This window comes from Phocoena phocoena, chromosome 6 (assembly GCF_963924675.1).
Source record: "Phocoena phocoena chromosome 6, mPhoPho1.1, whole genome shotgun sequence".
Classification (NCBI taxonomy): domain Eukaryota; kingdom Metazoa; phylum Chordata; class Mammalia; order Artiodactyla; family Phocoenidae; genus Phocoena; species Phocoena phocoena.
This window is the reverse complement of record NC_089224.1, coordinates 11,622,088-11,641,495: the sequence shown is the minus strand read 5'-3', so window position 1 is coordinate 11,641,495 and position 19,408 is coordinate 11,622,088. Positions and strand designations below refer to the sequence as shown.

General features: G+C 45.4%; 1 protein-coding gene across 3 annotated transcripts in view; it reads left to right on the top strand.

The window, feature by feature from the left end:
- The first annotated feature begins 812 nt into the window (after nt 1–812).
- Nucleotides 813–19,408, top strand: part of EPHX2 (epoxide hydrolase 2) — a 57,633-nt gene continuing 39,037 nt past the window's right edge. Inside the window, exons 1-5 of one of the 3 annotated variants that reach the window (XM_065879370.1) lie at nt 813–927; nt 12,698–12,782; nt 15,861–16,020; nt 16,993–17,183; nt 18,614–18,736. In XM_065879370.1, coding sequence (XP_065735442.1) covers nt 827–927; nt 12,698–12,782; nt 15,861–16,020; nt 16,993–17,183; nt 18,614–18,736 — 660 coding nt within the window. In that variant the 5' untranslated portion in view covers nt 813–826. The remainder of the gene's footprint in view (nt 928–12,697; nt 12,783–15,860; nt 16,021–16,992; nt 17,184–18,613; nt 18,737–19,408) is intronic. The other 2 variants (XM_065879371.1, XM_065879373.1) reach the window with 2 other exon arrangements.

Here is a 19,408-nt window from a genome sequence, read left to right as displayed (position 1 = left end):
TTATTCCTTCTAAACTTCATTTCACAAGAGACTGGGATGGACGTCTTCTGGGTTGGCATACAATACCTGGAGCATGATATTTTATTCTAGAAATACATTTTGCTTTGACAAAGAAGAGTGTGACTAGAGGCTCATGGTCAGGATAGTTACAGACCTGTAACTGTATGTACAGAATCTAGAAAAGAAGGGCAACAAAGCTATTACTTTACTAGATATGACAACCAAAACGAATATAGAGGATCCAAATATTTAATGAAGAAACTTTGGGCATCTCTCGCTCTCTCTCTCTCTCTCAAGGGTCTGTGGCCTCTGGCTCTTTCTAGGCCCCCCTTCTCTCCGGGCGGGTCCAGGCGCCGGGAGGCGGTGAAGATGGAGCCCAGGCCGCCGTGAGTGCGGGTACATCAAGGGAGGCCCGGTTAACGCCGGCGGCACCAGGACAAGGGGCTGGGGCGGAGGTGGGGCGTGGTCAAATCCGGGACAAGGGGCGAGGCGGAGGCCAGGGCAAAGGGGTGAGGGGGGCCAGGGCAAGGGGCTGAGGGGGGCCGGGGCCAGAACAGGGGGCGGGGCGGGTGTGGGGCGTGGTCAAGTCCGGGACAGGGGGCGAGGCGGAGGCTAGGGCAAGGGGGTTGGGGGCGCCGGGGCCAGAACAGAGGGCGGGGCGGAAGCCGGGGCAGGGGCGGAGCCGGGGCCAGGACAGGGGGCTTGGGCTGGGCCGAACTCGACTTGGGAGGCCCCGTCGGCTCGCCGCTGTGGTCCCGCGCCCCGGCCTTCGTCCATCTCCTCGCAGCGGTCTGTACCTGGGTGGAAGGCTGAGGTGCAGGCAGTCATGGCGCTGCGTGCTGCCGTGTTCGGCCTGGACGGGGTCCTGGCGCTGCCCTCGCTCGCCAGCTCCTGGGACCGTGCGGAGGAGGAGCTGGCGCTGCCCAGGTAAGGGGACCCGGGCCGCTGCCCGCACTCAGAAGCCTGCGCGGGTGTGTCCGGGCGGCAGGGGCGCGACCCCTTGGAGAAGTTGCCTTTCGGGACTCCCAGCCCTGGTTTCAGATTGCTGTAGGGCGAGAGCGCTAGGTGAAAGGTTAAAACAATTATTCGACCCTAAAGTACCAGTGTGTGTAACTAGATCCACTGTCTTTCTGAATGCTGATTATTTAAATCTCTCTAAGGACTCCAAAATTGACCTTTATATTGAAAGCTTTTCTTTTTTTGTGCGTGGTACGTGGGACTCTCTCACTGTTGTGGCCTCTCCCGTTGCGGAGCACAGGCTCCGAACGCGCAGACTCCGGACGCGCAGACTCCGGACGCGCAGACTCGGCGGCCATGGCTCACAGGCCCAGCCGCCCCGCAGCATGTGGGATCTTCCCGGACCGGGGCACGAACCCGCGACCCCTGCATCGGCAGGCGGACGCTCAACCACTGCGCCACCAGGGAAAGCTTTTCTTAAAGTAAGAGAAATTGCTCCCCGAGCTGACTGCTGCCCGCTTACTTCTCTGTAATGGAATGGATCTTAAAGACCTAAGCTGAGGTTTCTAGAGAAAAAAGTCCTGTGCTCTGCACATTATAACAGCAAACCAGAAACGCCCCCAAAGCCTAAGCACTGGAAAATGATAGACAAGGAAGCATCACCAGTAAACGTGACGTTCAGGAAGAGATTTCAGTGACATCAGAAAATATCTGTTATAATAAGTGCAAAAAAACTAACCCACCAGAGTGTACAACTATTTATACAACATGGAAACTACGGAAAAACTATTTTTCAACTATGGAAAAAAGCTACATGTTGAAAATGCCTGGAAGAAATATACCAAAATATCCCTCTGGCTGCATCAATTTACATTCCAGTCGGCGCTGTACAAAGGTTTCCCTTTCTCCACATCCTTGCCAACACACATTATTGCTTGTCTTTTTGATAATAGCCATTCTAACAGATATGAAGTGATATCTCACTATGGTTTTTTTTTTTTTTGCGTTATGCGGGCCTCTCACTGTTGTGGCCTCTCCCATTGCGGAGCACAGGCTCCAGACGCGCAGGCTCAGCGGCCCAGCCGCTCCACATGTGGGATCCTCCCAGACCAGGGCACGAACCCGCGTCCCCTGCATCGGCAGGCAGACTCTCAACCACTGCGCCACCAGGGAAGCCCTCACTATGGTTTTGATTGCATTTCCTGGAAGCTCTTTTAACCACGGTGTTGTTTCACTTTATTTTTTTGGGGCCCATAAATTTTATTTTTTTTAAAAGACATAAAAAGAGAGTAAGCTACAATATGAGATATGTTTGTACCTGTGACGTCGTCAATGTGGGAGTGAACATGACCTGTGAATATATAAGTCACAAGTATACTTGTGAGTATACCAGTGAATATACTTGAGAGTATATTTGTGAGTACACAGGTCACAAGTGTACAAGTTTACAGATGTGGGGAATTTCAAAGAGCACTGGTCTCTGAGTCAGACCCAGGTTAAAATCTCAATTCTAACACTTAGCGTTGGGTGACCTTGCTTAACCTGACTTAGTCAACTCAACTGAGACCTTAGTGTTAGTCTTAAAATAATAAAACACCTCCCCCAGAAATTTTTGTGCTAGTTAGATTAGATGACGTGTAAGGTGGGTGGGTAACTGTGTTCCTGATACATCTTTTTATTTATTAAAGTCTCATGCACATTCAGAGTGTTTTGGGCATATTTCGTTCACCTAGTGCGACACTGACTCACACATTCTCCCTGTGACCACGGTCACGATTGTTCCCAGAAGCCATAAACAGGTTATAGCAAACCTAGCTGACCCCAGGAGGTCAGAGTCTGTGACTCTGACCTTATCAGCCTATGGAGTCTGTGAACTAACCATGAAGGTGTGAATTCAGACAGTGAGCCTCAAGGGCCTACCTTGCACTGGGCATTTCCAACTTGCTTGCTATCTGGTATAAAAACTCAGACATCCACAGATGCCATAGTTCAAAATGAAGGCAGTGCCACGAAAGGTACAGAGTTCTTAGTTGCTTCAAAGGAGGGAGAGATTAGGTCGGATCAGGGGGAATCAGGAACCAGAGGCAGACCCTGAGAAGACTGATAGGATGCTGATGAGGAGAGATGTGAAGGGAGGACTTCCCAGGTGAGCAAAGGCTGGGAGGTGGAAAGCAAGGAGAGTTCACAAAACACTGAATATTCCAGCCTAGCCAGACAGGAGGGAAGGCATGAGAGGGAAGTGAGGAAGTTGGCTGGGCCTGCATTGTAGCACCACGCGAAGGTCAGGCTGAGCAGGTACCTAATTTGACAGCAGTCGACTCTGAGTTGAGTTGGGGTGGAGATGTAGTAAAATAATTGTTGCTCACCATCAGCTGCGGTGATGGATCAAGTACATTGGCAAGAGGAAAGAGGCCACCGCTCCCAGTTTAAGATTTGAGAGTTTGGCAGCTGGAGGGGGGAACAGTGTGGAGAGATGGTGAAGCCCGGTGGAGACTGGAACGGAAGCAGACGAGACCTTCTTGAGCTAGGAGTTTGCAGGGTCACTGGCATGGAAGACGAAGATGAAGATGAAGAATCCAGGCTGCAGGGCCCAGCCGAGGACAGAGGAAGCCTGTGAGGCTGGTGTTGAAGCTGAGAGTGGATTAGGGGGTGAGGGCCCAGACATCTGTCAATGCCTGCCTGAGGACAAGGTGGTGCGGGGACCAGTGGCTGTGCTGAACTCCAGCAGTGGAGAGATGGTTGAATACCTGGGGTGAAACAGAGGGATGCAGATTCCTCCAGCATCACACAGGGGAAGCAGGGAGAGGGAGCTCCAGTCTCATCTGTGGTCCTCCAGAGCAGAGGCCGCTGAGGGTGTGCTTGCTGGAGATGGTGGTGCCTTGGCAACTGAGGCTGGCATGATCTGGAAGAACCAGGATGGTTCCTTGAGATCCAGATCTGACATGTAGACAGTCATCGTGTGCTTCATTTAATACCTTCTCACCCAGCCTCGTGGATGGTCTGCCTGGCACCACTGGACTGACTGAACCCTTGGAAAGATTAAAGTGTCAGTTTCTTTCAAAAATGTTTACCCTAGAACTTGAGGTGCTTGCCATATGCAATTCTCAGTGAACGTTTTCTGAGCACGAGAAACAAGTGACCAGCCAATACAGAAAGAGTATTTGAGAACCAGAACTTCCTACTCATATGCTGTGTGCTGTTTCAGGAAATATTTATTGAATGTTTCCAGGAGCTTCTGGGGCAGTTCCCAGACTTGGGGTTGCTCTTTGCACCTCTGGGCTTTTCTGTACTCTCTGAGGCATCTTTCCTCATTTTTAATTTTACATATGGGTTTTAATTTGACAACCGGTAACATAAATGCATTCTTATTATGAATATATTCAAATGAACAGAATAAGGTAGAACAGGAAATGTAAGTGCCTCTTCACCTTTCCTTGTTCCATTCCCCATCCCAGATATCATCTTAGTTGATACATAGTTCATTTATCCAAAACCGAGGGTTTCGTTTGTTTTCATAATTTTGGGGCAGTAAAATCCGACCTGTCTTCATGTGGTAGCAAGTCTGATCTGAACAACGTGAGGCTATTTATTACCATCATCTTTCCTACTACTGTAAATAATCTCACATCTCACTGTAAACATATTAACGAGTTTGATTATGAAGGCTGCTGCAGGCTCTCCTGGAGATGTTACTTAATGTGTGGCACGTCCCCCATCTTACCTTTACAATCGGAAAAAAAATTCTGACTTTTGAAACTCACGTAGTTCTGAGGTTTCAAATAAGGGATCGTCAGCCTGTCACTTATTTATATGAATTTACAGACACATTTACGCGTAGATTGGTAGGTAGGTAGATTGGTAGACAGGTAGGTTAAAAAAAACAATAGACTCATAGAACATATATTGTTCTAGGTTTAACATTTTTTACGTAATTTTAACTTTTATTTCATTCGACAGTTGGATATCTTTTGTGTCCATTTACATAGCTCTACCTTGCTCTTTTTAACCACTCCTCAGTATTCCATAATATGGAAGTACCATAATTTATTTAACCATTTTTCCCTGTTGGTGAACATTTATTTATTTGTTAGTTGTCACTGTTACAAATAATGTCACTAATGTTTCTGTAGGGTAGTTTTCTAAAAGTGGAGTTGCCAAGTAAAAGTGTATGTATTTACATTTAAAATATTGACAGATCCTGCCAAGCTGTTCAAAAAATGCTGTACCTGTCCCGACATTGCATGAGAAGGCCGCCCAGATCCTCCCTGCAGAGGAGATGGTTCTCTTAAACCTTTTTTTTTTTAAAATAAATTTATTTCTTTATTTATTTTTGGCTGTGTTGGGTCTTTGTTGCTGCACGCAGGCTTTCTCTAGTTGTAGCGAGCGGGGGCTACTCTTCATTGTGGTGCAGAGGGTTCTCATTGCGGTGGCTTCTCTTGTTGCAGAGCACGGGCTCTAGGTGCAGTTGTGGCATGCGGGTTTCAGTAGTTGTGGCTTGCAGGTTCTGGAGTGCAGGCTTAGTAGTTGTGGCTCACCAGCTTAGTTGCACCATGGCATGTAGGATCTTCCCGGACCAGGGCTCAAACCCGTGTCCCCTGCATTGGCAGGCGGATTCTTAACCACTACGCCACCAGGGAAGTCCCAACCCTTTTAAACTTTTGCCAGTCAGATGAAGGAAAAACATTACCTTGTATCAGTCTGCATTTTCCTCTCCACTGTTCATTTTTGTTGGCCATTTTTATTTTTTCCTTTGGTGTTTACCTATTTATACCATTTGCCCATTTTTGTATTAGATTGTCACTTTCTTCTTGATTTCTAGGAATTCTTGATTTCTACCACGATGTTTTATGTTTTCTACTTACCATCTCTTCTGCTACTTCTTTTTTTCTCCCTTCTTTTTCCCATCTTTAGTTGGGTTGATCAAGTTCTTTTCTTCCAGCTTCCCTTGGAGAAACATCTTGTTTCTAGTCTTCTTACTGATACATTTTGTTTCTCATTCTCCTTAAGATTACTTTTGTTTTTTAAATATGCATATATAGTAACTCATACTATTAACATAATCTTTTCTGTCAGCAGACATGTTCATTGCTACCAGTGTTTTTCATATCAATATAATGATGAATTTGTCTGGTGTTTGTCCTGGGTTCCTAGTACAGAGCTTCTAAAAACCCTTGGGATTTCCTGAGCATCAGTGTGTCTTTGTTGTGCTAATGAGGTTACTCACTTGGTGGGAGGTTCTGCAGAGCTTCCTAATGGGGGCTGGTCACCAGAAAGGCCCATCTCTGTGATTAGAGGTTTGAGACTTTGCACCTGCCAGAGCTCTAGGGAGGGGAGAACCCTGGGGATTTCCTTCAGACATGTAGCCGATGAGTTAAATCAATCATGCCTAATGAAGGCCCAATAAAATCTCTGTACACTGAGGCTCAGTGGAGCTTCCTGGTTGGTGACCGCATCAATTTGCCAGGAGGATGATGTGCCCTGATTTCATGGCGAGAGGGCCCAGATGCCCTGTGCGCCCTCGCAGACCTTGCCTTCTGTGTATTCTTTAAAATAAAACTTAATAGTAAAACTTAAAAGTAAGTAACACTTTTCAGCGTTCTGTAAGTTGTTCTAGTGAATTATCAGAACTGGAGGGTTGTGGGAACCCCCAAATTTGTAGCCAGATGGTCAGAAGTATGGGTGGCCTGGAGAACCCCTGAGACTGCAGCTGGTGTCTGACGTGAGGGCAGGTCCGTGGAAGACTTGCCTTCAACCTGTGGGGTCTGTGCTAACTCTGGACAGGTAGTGTCAGGATTGAATCGCAGTACACCCATCTGCTATTGGCCAGCTGGGGTGGAAACAAGAATAACATTCTGCCCCACACTGCCACAGCCAGGTTACTTAACCATCCTTCCTTCCAGCCTCTCACGCTCACTCTCACCAGAACTTTCCCCAGGCAGGTAGATTACTTTGCTTCCAGGTTTATCATGAGACAAATCTGCTGCTTCCAGCTCCTTTGCCTAATACAGTTGACCCTTGAACAACACAAGTTTGAACTGCGCAGGTCCACTAGTACATTGGTTTTTTTTGTTCGTTTTCAGTAGTGAATACTACAGTACCACACTATCTATGTGCACCATAGATACCACACTATCTATGTGCACCACTATCCAAGGATTTTGAGGAACCAACTATGGGTTATACAGGGATTTTTGCAGAGGGTCAGTGCCCTAAACCCCCGTGTTGTTAAAGGGTCAGCGGTACATTATTAGCTATGAATGTATGTATTCAGTAGGTGAAGAATCCCTTTGGGGGACAACAATTGAATTCTAGATATAATGGTTGAGTCTCAAGAGTTCAGTTGTGCAAAACTCACTAATAACGATTATAGTAAACACTGTAAGATTAAATTTCATATACAACTAATGTTTTCTGGATGATTGAGGAGGATGCAGAATGTGCACAATATAATCTGATTTAAAATGATGGCTGGGAGGGAGAAAGAGGAGTATTGTTTAATGGGTACAAAATTTTAGGTTGTAAAGATAGGAAGATGAAAAAATTCTGGAGATGGATAGTGGTGATGGTTACACAACAATGTACTTAATGGCACTGACCTGTACACTTAGAGGTTAAAATGGTCAGTTTTAGGTCCATATTGTTTAATGTATCATTTAAAGCTTGAGTTTCCTTCTTTATTTTCATTTTGGATGATCTGTCCATTGGTGAAAGTGGGGTGTTAAAGTCCCCTACTATGATTGTGTTACTGTCGATTTCCCCTTTTATGGCTGTTAGCATTTGCCTTATGTATTGAGGTGCTCCTATGTTGGGTGCATACATATTTGCAATTGTTATATCTTCTTCTAGGATTGATCCCTTGATCATTATGTAGTGTCCTTCTTTGTCTCTTGTAATAGTCTTTATTTTAAAGTCTATTTTGTCTGATATGAGAATTGCTACTCCAGCTTTCTTTTGATTTCCATTTGCATAGAATATCTTTTTCCATCCCCTCACTTTCGGTCTGTATGTGTCCCTAGGTCTGAAGTGGGTCTCTTGTAGACAGCACATATATGGGTCTTGATTTTGTGTCCATTCAGCCAGTCTATGTCTTTTGGTTGGAACATTTCAACCATTTACATTTAAGGTAGTTATCAACATGTATGTTCCTATTACCATTTTCTTAATTGTTTTGGATTTGTTATTGTAGGTCTTTTCCTTCTCTTGTGTTTCCTGCCTAGAGAAGTTCCTTTAGCCTTTGTTGTAAAGCTGGTTTGGTGGTGCTGAATTCTCTTAGCTTTTGGTTGTTTGTAAAGCTTTTAATTTCTCTGTCGAATCTGAATGAGATCCTTGCTGGGTAGAGTAATCTTGGTTGTAGGTTTTCCCCTTTTATCACTTTAAATGTGTCCTGCCACTCCCTTCTGGCTTGCAGAGTTTCTGCTGAAAGATCAGCTGTTAACCTTATGGGGATTCCCTTGTATGTTATTTGTTGCTTTTCCCTTGCTGCTTTTAATACTTTTTCTTTGTATTTAATTTTTGATAGTTTGATTAAAGTGTCTTGGTGTGTTTCTCCTTGGATTTATCCTGTATGGGACTCTCTGCACTTCCTGGACTTGGCTATTTCCTTTCCCATATTAGGGAAGTTTTCAACTATAATCTCTTCAAATATTTTCTCAGTCCCTTTTTTTCTCTCCTCTTCTTCTGAGACCCCTATAATTCGAATGTTGTTGCGTTTAATGTTGTCCCAGAGGTCTCTGAGACTGTCCTCAATTCTTTTCATTCTTTTTTCTTTATTCTGCTCTGCAGTAGTTATTTCCACAATTTTACCCTCCAGGTCACTTATCCGTTCTTCTCCCTCAGTTCTTCTGCTATTGATTCCTTCCAGAGAATTTTTAATTTCATTTATTGTATCGTTCATCATTGTTTGTTTGTTCTTTAGTTCTTCTAGGTCCTTGTTAAACGTTTCTTGTATTTTCTCCATTCTATTTCCAAGATGTTGGATCATCTTCACTATCATTACTCTGAATTCTTTTTCAGGTAGACTGCCTACTTCCTCTTCATTTGTTAGGTCTGATGGGTTTTTACCTTGCTCCTTCGTCTGCTGTGTGTTTCTCTGTCTTCTCATTTTGCTTAACTTACTGTGTTTGGGGTCTCCTTTTCACAGGCTGCAGGTTCATAGTTCCCGTTGTTTTTGGTGTCTGTCCCCAGTGGCTATGGTTGGTTCAGTGGGTTGTGTAGGCTTCCTGGTGGAGGGGCCTGGTGCCTGTGTTCTGGTGGATGAGGCTGGATCTTGTCTTTCTGGTGAGCAGGACCATGTCCAGGTGTTTTTTGGGAGTGTGTTTTGGGGTATCTGTGACCTTATTATGATTTTAGGCAGCCTCTCTGCTAATGGGTGGGGTTGTGTTCCTGTCTTGCTAGTTGTGTGACATAGGGTGTCCAGCACTGTAGCTTGCTGGTCTTTGAGTGGAACTGGGTCTTAGCGTTGAGATGGAGATCTCTGGGAGAGCCTTGACCATTTGATATTACATGGGCCAGGAGGTCTCTGGTGGAGCAATGTCCTGAACTCGGCTCTCCCACCTCAGAGGCCCTGGCCTGACACCCAGCCGGAGCACCAAGACCCTGTCAGCCACACGGCTCAGAAGAAAAGGGAGGAAAAAAAAAAAAAAGAAAGACAGAAAGAAAAATAAAATAAAGTTATTAAAAAATAAAAAAGTATTAAAAAGAAAAAAATATTTAAAAAAATAGAAACAAGAGAGCAACCAAACCAAAAAAACAAATCCACCAGTGATCACAAGTGCTAAAAAGTATACAAAAAAAAAAAAAAAATGGACAGACAGAACCCTAGGACAAATGGTAAAAGCAAAGCTATACAGACAAAATCACACAAAGAAGTGTACCCATACACACTCACAAAAAGAGAAAAAGGAGGAAAAAATATATATTTATAAAATTTTAAAAAAAGAAAAGAGCAACCAAATCAATAAACAAATCTACCAATGATAATAAACTCTAAGTACTAAACTAAGATAAGCATAAAACCAGAAACAAATTAGATGCAGAAAGCAAACCCCAAGTCTACAGTTGCTCCCAAAGTCCACCTCCTTGATTTGGGATGATTCGTTGTCCAATCAGGTATTCCACAGATGCAGGGTACATCAAGTTGATTGTGGAGGTTTAATCCGCTGCTCCTGAGGCTGCTGGGAGAGATTTCCCTTTCTCTTCTTTGTTCTCACAGCTCCCGGGGCTCAGCTTTGGATTTGGCCCCGCCTCTGCGTGTAGGTCACCTGAGGGCGTCTGTTCTGCACCCAGACAGGACGGGGTTAAAGGAGCAGCTGATTCGGGGGCTCTGGCTCACTCAGGCCGGGGGGAGGGAGAAGTACCGATGCGGGGCGAGCCTGCGGCGGCAGAGGCCGGCGTGATGTTGCACAGCCTGAGGCGCTGTGCGTTCTCCCGGGAAAGTCGTTCCGGGATCCCGGGACCCTGGCAGTGGCGGGCTGCACAGGCTCCCCGGAAGGGGGGTGTGGATAGTGACCTGTGCTCGCACACAGGGTTCTTGGTGGCGGCAGCAGCAGCCTGAGCGTCTCATGCCCGTCTCTGGGGTCCACGCTGATAGCCGCGGCTGGCGCGCGTCTCCGGAGCTCATTTAGGCGGTGCTCTGAATCCCCTCTCCTCACACACCCCGAAACAATGGTCTCTTGCCCCTTCGGCAGATCCAGACTTTTCCCCGACTCCCTCCCGGCCAGCCGTGGCGCACTAACCCCCTGCAGGCTGTGTTCACGCCGCCCACCCCAGTCCTCTCCCGGCGCTCCGACCGAAGCCCGAGCCTCAGCTCCCAGCCCCGCCCACCCCGGCGGGTGAGCAGACAAGCCTCTCGGGCTGGTGAGTGCCGGTCGGCCCTGATCCTCTGTGCGGGAATCTGTCCGCTTTGCCCTCCGCACCCCTGTTGCTGTGCTCTCCTCTGCGGCTCCGAAGCTTTCCCTCTCTGCCACCCGCAGTCTCCGCCTGCGAAGGGGCTTCCTATTGTGTGGAAACCTTTCTTTCTTCACAGCTCCCTCCCGCTGGTGCAGGTCCCATCCCTATCCTTTTGTTTCTGTTTATTCTTTTTTCTTTTGCCCTACCCAAGTACGTGGGGAGTTACTTGCCTTTTGGGAGGTCTGAGGTCTTCTGCCAGCGTTCAGTAGGTGTTCTGTAGGAGTTGTTCCACGTGTAGATGTATTTCTGATGTATTTGTGGGGAGGAAGGTGATCTCTGCGTCTTACTCCTCCGCCATCTTGAAGGTCCCCCACTAATCTCTTTCAAGGGTTTTAATTTCTCTTAATTTTGTAGTTTTTAGTGTAGAGGTCTTAAACGTCTTTCATTAGATTTTTTTGGTTTGTTTTTATTTTAATTTTAAGGTAAATTGATATTTTTTAAAAATTTCATTTCCAATTGTTTATCATTTCTTTTAAACCATCTCTTTCCTGTCCTCAAGATTTTTATTTTGATCTATCTTTAAGTTGACTAGAAGTCTTTCTTGAATTTTTTTTCCAGGAAAGCCATGATAGCAAACAATTGTATTAGTTTTACCTGTCTGAAAGTGGTTTGTGTGGCTCTCAGCTTATCAATAATCAATGTTGTGGTCAGACCAGCCCTTGTGGTTCTTACTGTGACTGCAAGATGCCCTTCAGGAGTAGTCATCAGGGAAAAAAGTAAAGGTTTGTTACTTACAAGACCTGGAAAGACCTGGTTCTCCTGTGAGCTCCCTAAGAATAGATCCAAATTTTTCCATTTTTATATCACAGCATCTGGCACAATGCCTTGATGCCTTCGGTCCTCAGTGCAAGATTGTTGAGTTGAACTGTATGTTGCTCTTTGAAATTGGACGGCAGCTGGGGAAGGGCACGAGGGATCTTTTCGAGGTGATGGAAATGCTCTAAAACTGCAACGTGGTGATATTTGCACACCTCTATAAAATTACTACAAGTCATTGAATCGTACACTGAGAACATGTGAATTGGGTGTTATGTAAGTATAATTTAACAATGCTGTTTTTTTAAAAAAGACAACTGACGGCAAAGATGTGCCAAAGCCACTGCTGATGCTGGAAAATGGAGCAAGGCTACAGATAGTAGGGATATATATTTTTAATGTTTTGTCTAAAGTTGATTATTGTTACCTGCAAGAGGGTTAGTCAGGTAAAAGGTTGTTGACTGTTATCAGATGCGAAACTCCCAGATATTTGTTCTCTTAACATGGGAATGGTAAATACTTTTAACTGCGTTGCCAATTCCAGTCCATTGTAAATATTTGCCTGGGACACTGTGCTAAGAAGGATCATAAATCAGTGTCTGGATGCAGTGGTATAGGATGTGGTGATGGGTTATTAAAGTCGGCCAGGGATTCAGAGTTTCGCATGCATGCCAGGTACGTGCCATCCATTATATGGCTGATGTCACCCAGCCAGCCATGCTGGGGTAGCTCAGCCACCACTGGGTGTGGGAAATGATCAAGAAAGTGGAATGGCACCTTATGTTTTGTAATGTAGGGAAGCGAGAGGGCAATGAGCTGCTCTCTCTGTGTCTGCTACTCCTCAGGGCCACATATAAGAGATGGATATGAATTGAGGTGTATTAATCACCTAGGGTTACCATAACGAAGGACCACAGACTGGGTGGCTTCAACAACAGTTCCAGAGGCTAGATGTCCAAAATCAAGGTGTCTGTCCCCTACCTGCCATTGTGACGAAGTCATCTGAAAGTTCCTGATGTTTCTTTGTGTCTTGCAGAGGCTTTCTGAATGGAGCTTTCATGAAAGGAGGCCCAGATGGTTCCAGTGCCCGCATGATGAAGGGAGAGATCACATTTTCCCAGGTGTGGCGACACCTCATAGACCCCCTCGAGAAGGTGTTCTGTAACTACACACCCATCTCCCCTGCTGACCATAAGCTCCGTGAGGGCCGGGCCGGGTCTGCCTCACCCGTTTACCCCTTATAACACTTAACTCACAAGACTGGGCTGGAGACATTTCAGATTGTTTATTGTCTCTTTGATCCAAGCAGAGGGCCACACCCCAGTGATTAGGAAATTTCCAAGCCCTTGAAGATCTATGCCAGGGAATTACAGCAGCCAGAGTAGCTTCTTTTTTTTTCCCCCTTTAGCTGTGGTTAAATACACATCACATAAAATTTACCACCTTGATCATTTTTAAGTATACAATTCGGTAGTGTTAAGTATATTCACGCCGGGTAACCAACACCACCGTCCATCTCCAGAGCTCTTTTCATCTTGCAAAATGGAAACTCTATACCCATTAAACAGCAGCTGCCCATTCCTCCTTTCCCCAACCCCTGGCAACCACTACTGAACTTTCTGCCTCTGTTTAGCTACTATACATATCTTACGTAACTGGAATCATGCAATATTTGTCTTCTAGTGACTGACTTATTTTGCTAAGCATGATGTCTTCAAGGTTCATCCATATTGTAGCATGTGTCTCAATTTCCTTCTTTTTTAAGGATGAATGATATTCCATTGTATGGATAGACTACGTTCTGTTTATCCATTCGTCTATCGATGGACATTTAGGTTACTTCCTCCTTTTGGTCACCATGTCTAATGCTGCTAGGAACATGGGTGTACAAATACCGGTTTGAAATCTTGCTTTCAGTTTTTCTGGATATATATCCAGAAGTGGGATTGCTGGATCATAGGGTAGTTTTCCATTTTTAATTTTTTGAGGAACCACCATAGTGTTTTCCACAGTGGCTGCACCATTTTACATTTTCCTCCCAACAGTGCACAAGGTTTCCACATCCTTGCCAACCTGTTATTTTCTGTTTTCTTGATAGTAGTCATCCTTAGAGTACTTATTTTCAGTCAAGGGCCACTGGGTCAGGGGAAGTTTTGTTAGTTACTAACCATAAGATGGGTGGACTTTGGAATCTGATGTCAGGATTTGGGTCATAGCTCCCACTTACAGACGTGTGAGCACAGCAAGTCACAGAACCTCTCAGAGTCTCAGTTTCGCCACCTGTAAAATGAGATCGATAAGATGCTCCGTCTCCTAGGTTGTTATGAAGCTTGGAAAGTACTTAGCACAATGCCTGGCACGTAATCATGCTCAATAGATAGTAGTTATTGTTGTTACTACAACCCCGATTTTTTTAAATTGAAGTGTAGTTGGAGATTATTTTTAAATAAAGTAATCAGGATCTAAAACCACTTGAATTCTCAATTAGTGCCTCGGAGAAGAAAGGCTATTGAGAATCTACTCTATGAGCACACAGATAAAGCAGTCTGGTTTTTTTTTTTGTTTTTTTTTTATGAATTACAGCCACCTATCAGTCTAACAGGGAACTTGGGGCCCAGCATAATAGAAAGCAAAGCCCACCTTTCCAGTGAAGACAAGCGTGGTCTTAGCGCGGGGAGTGTAGTGAATTGTGGTCACTTTAAAACTCTCTGTCTTTCGCACACACACACACGCACACACACACACACACATATTTTGGCAACTCGTGAATGAAAACTGTAGTGATACCATTGGGGATAAACATTACTGAAGCGTGAATCAATTTTAAAAAAGCTGCAGTAATATTGTTGGAAGGTAAGGAAAGGGAGAAGTGGTATGAATTTCATTCATTTACACGTGACTATACAGTTTTCCCAACACCATTTATTGAAGAGACTGTTCTTTCCTCATCGTGTACCCTTGGCTCCTTTGTCATAAATTAATTGACACGTGGGGGTTTTTTCTGGGCTCTGTATCATTCTGCTATTGATGGATATTTGGGTAATTTTTAGTTCGGGACTATTATATACGAGACAGGAGTGCTACTATGATAGTGTATAAATATACCACAATCCATTCTGCTATTAATGGGTGTATTCGTTTGCTAGGGCTACCATAACAAAATACCACAGACTGGGTGGCTTAAACAACAAAATTTATTTTCTCATAGCTCTGGAGGCTAGAAGCCCAAGACCAAGGTGTTGGCAGGGTTGGTTTCTTCTGAGGCCTCTCTCCTTGGCTTGTAGGTGGCCGACTTCTCCCTGTGTCCTCACATTCTTTCTTCGGTGTGTGTCTGTGTCCTAATCGCCTGTTCTTATAAGGACACCAGTCAGATTGGATTAGGGTCCCCTGACCTCATTTTTGTCATGGTCCGAATGCAGATTGGAAAAGAATTTCCAGACACAAAGGCAGAATGTAAAGATGATAGAATTTATTAGAGGGAGGGGTGGCTGCCTGAACAGTGGGCCGGCTGACTTCCTAGTAGTCTGGGAGAGTCGAGCCCAAACATGTGCTATTGATCAGTTTTTATAGCCAGAAAACAAAGGAACGGTCTGAGGTGAAAATTTCATTTACGGATTGGTCGAGGCACATATACCTTCCTTCTATAGGGTGGAGTGGGACAGGCAAGATGCCTTTCCTTATTTGGGACAGGTCCTGTTGCCCAGGTGGGCGTTGCCCAGGTGGGCTCAGGAATTTCGTAACCATCGCAACACGGTCGGGGGAGCGAGTAAGTGTCCTGTAGGGGGTGTAACGCTGCAACTTTTACAGGCAGGGTCATCCTTTGTCCTTGAAGCACCATTGTCCTTGGAGAACCACAATTTTACCTTAATGATCTCTTTAAAGACCCTTTTTCCAAAGGACAATCACATTCTGAGCTTCTGGGGGTTAGGACTTCAACATGAATTTGTAGGGGACCCAGTTCAGCTCTAACAGGGGGATTTGAGTAGTTTCTAGTTTGCAGTTCTTAGGAAAAGTGCTGCTATGAACATTTTTGTACATGTCTTTTGGAGAACACATGTGGACATTTCCACTGGGTATGTGTCCAGGAGTGGAATTGCTGGATCACAGGGAATGCATGTGTTCAGATTTAGTAAATGCTGCCCAAAGCTTTTCCAAGTGGTTTCACCAATTGACAATCCCTCATCAATTCACTTTCACAGTGGATGCCATTCATGGAAGAAAACTGCAGGAAATGTTCTGAGGACTCTGGAATCTGCCTCCCTGAGAATTTCTCTATAAATCAGATCTTTGGCAAGGCGCTTGCAGCAAGAAAGGTCAACGACCCCATGCTTAAGGCAGCTCTCACTCTCAGAAAGAAGGGTAAGGATCTGATACTGGCCATTCTCTGACCCAACCACACCAGAACCCTTGGGAGGGTCAGGTCAAAATACATCTAAATGTGCACTGAATTCAATGACAGGCACATTTATACTCATATGTATTAGTAATTCCTTCAGTTGATTTTCCTTGAATAGACATTTATTTAGTGGCAGAGCCCAGCTCTTCGTCACAGGCATGTTTGAGGTCATCCTACCCACTTATCAGTAGCCTTACCTGGTTGTGTCTGAGACATCCCTGGTCCATATTTCCCACTCATATTACATGGAAAGGGTCTGTCCATTGACTTATCCTTGTCTTGTTTCCAGCATCTCCTGGTTCTTGTCCTGTCTGGTTAGGCAGGGGATAATGCTGTCTCTGTTTACATTTCTCTAGTTTTGAAATGGGAGCACTATCTCTGCCAAGGCAGGTGTTCTGAAGCGTGGTCCAGCAGAGTTTGCAGTAATGTAGACTGAGAGGAGGGTTGGAGTGGCAGTCCAAAGGTGGGATTCTGGGCCTGCCTCAGCTCTGCCTGCACTCTGCGGCTCTGGGCAGCTTATAATTTGTCTGAGCTTCCATTTTCCCGTTGGTAAAAGTGGGATGGTAAGATCTGCCCTGCCTGCCCCAAAGGTGTGAGGATCGAATGGGCTGATGAATGTCAGAACTCTGACCCAATGAGCTGACGAATATCACAACTTCTTGCTCTACGATCGCAAGAAATGAAGGGATGTAGTGTTTCCATCTGAAAGCCCTTGGTGCACACCGTTAGGAGGGGCTCTAGCGTCTGCGCCGGGAGGGGCTTATGGGTAACGATGGTGCTTTTCTAACTTGTCAGTTTAGAAGCCAGACATCAGGAGATTGATGTAAGTGAGCAGAACCCCGCCTGGCCCCGTCTTGGGGCCCCCTGTGGGATACCCGGAGCTTCTCAGAGCAAAGTTCTATAGCTAGTCTGTTCACTGGTACCTTCTCACTCAGGATTTACAACCTGCATCCTCACCAACATCTGGCTGGATGACAGCACCCAGAGAGGCAGCCTGGCCCAGACGATGTGTGAGCTCAGGCCGCACTTCGATTTCCTGATTGAGTCATGCAGGATCGGAATGGCCAAGCCCGACCCTCAGATCTACAAGTTCATGCTGGACGTCTTGAAGGCCAGCCCCAATGAGGTACCTAGACACTGCCTTTCAGTGGAAAAGAATGTTCTAGAGATATTGCAATCAAGAAAAATTGAGGAGGCGTGAAGAGATGGGGGACACCTGGGACCTGGCAGGGTGGTCCTATGTCCAGTGGCAGGTGCCACTTCTCCCAGGCCAGGACTTCTGAAGGGCTTTTACCCACCCCTTCAACCTAGAAAGTTCTACCGGAGGTGGGCATCTGGCTCCTCTCCGTGGCTCTTACAGGACCTTGGTTAAAACAGGTATTGTCAAAAGCTGCCAGACCAGCTGCCTCAGTTTACCTAAAAGAAACGTAGACCTTGGGAGACTTTCCCGAGACACAGGCTCGTCAGGGTCGCCCCACCAAAGGCTGGGCAGGGATGGGCTCCAGTACTGCAGGAGGCTCCTTGAAGGGTATCCCCACACCCCTAAATTCTGTCTTCGTGCCGTCTCTAGATTATCTAGTCTAAAATGTTGTTTTTGTTGTGTTTCCCTACTCCAATCTCCACAAAGGTCTTTGGAACAAGATGAAATTCCTTTCTCTGGCATTTCTGACCCTTTCTTGTTAACCCTGCTTCACCCACAAGCTGATCGGAGGGAAATCCTTACCTGTTCAATCCCAGAACTCTTCCCTTCTCCTCTCAAACTTTGCTTCTGCTCTTCTCAGCCCCCAGATTAAGCATTATAACAGCGCTCTAAATTTTAGTATGCATATAAATAAATGTCTTTTCACTGATGGCTTTTAGGTTGGATGAACTGCTTAGACACCCAGGCCTGCCCTAATCCAAGATTATAAATAACTGCCCCATGCTTTCTTCTACAACTTTAAGGATTTTCTTTTTTTCTTTAAGGATCATTTCTTTAGACATTTAAATCTTTGATCTATTCAGAACTTATTTGGGGAATAAGTGAAGGAAGGACCCACTTTTTCCCCCAAACTGTTGAAATAATTAAATAATCTTTCAAATAATCTTTTTCCTCACCAATTGGGCATGACACTTTTATTAGAAACTAAATTTTCATTTGTATATGAGTCTATTCCTCGACTCTCTGTTTTATTACCTGACTTTATTATAGTTCTTTTCCAGACATTTTTTTTGGGGGTCTATTCATACATTTTCCTAGATGAATTTTAATGTCATCCTGATAAGTTTATATTCTTCTTTAATCTTTTTACAGTTTCGGAATTCAGGGAACATGTATATCTATCTGTGTGTTTATGTTTATACTTATGTAATTAAATGTTTTTAATTTTAAGAGTAAAGAGTTACATGGAGAGAAAAAAAAAATTCTTAATCTCTAATCAATCAATCTTATTGTGAGATTATTAATTCTTAACCTCAACCGCTGTTCTCACTTTAACATGTTTCTGGCCAGTGGCCCTTGTGCGTGAATTTTGCGCTGGTAGAAGTGATGCTAGTATCCATGCTCTTTGCATTCAGGTGGTTTTCCTGGATGACTTCGAGGTTAATCTGAAGCCGGCCCGTGACCTGGGGATGGTCACCATCCTCGTCCGTGACACTGACACTGCCCTGAGGGAGCTGGAGAAAGTAACCGGGGTGCAGGTAACTTTCTGTCCGCGCTGAGTCAGATTTCCTGTCGCTCATCTGTGTTTAGGTATGCAAGCGACAAAACAAGTGAGGGCGTTCACTGCTCCCGGTGTGGTTCCCAGTAGGGAGCTCCTCGGTGGGAGACCGTTACCCTTAGTGCAATCAGCATGATGTCCACGAAGAACTTCCTGTTTCCTTCTCTGCAGTCAGTGAACAGGGAAAGGACACTCTGAGAGCAAGAATCTATACTGGTCCGACTCAGAGGACCGAGACTAGAGTGGGGCCTTCAAAGCCACCCATTCAGAGTACATACTGAGAATGTAGCTGCTGGGTTTGCCCCTGGGGTGTGGAGGGGGGCCCCAGTCCTTCTCTGCTCTGCCTGGTCATGCTGCTTGCACTCAGGTGTAGTGGTTTAGCTCCACCTGGGTCACACGCTCTTGGCAGTCAGAGGAAAGGCTCCTAAGTAAACCTGTCCCGAGCCCGGGAGGCTGGGATGCCCGTAATAATGCCCCTGGGGGCTGATGGGATTAGCCCGCTGTGCCAGAGCTGGGGTACCTTTTGTTCTTATAATGTTACCTAAGATCACTGATCTTAGGAGTGACATTATAAGAACTGGGAGTGACAGTTTATAAGACATTATAAGACATTATAAGAACTGGGAGTGACAGTTTCATAGGCTTTTGTAGG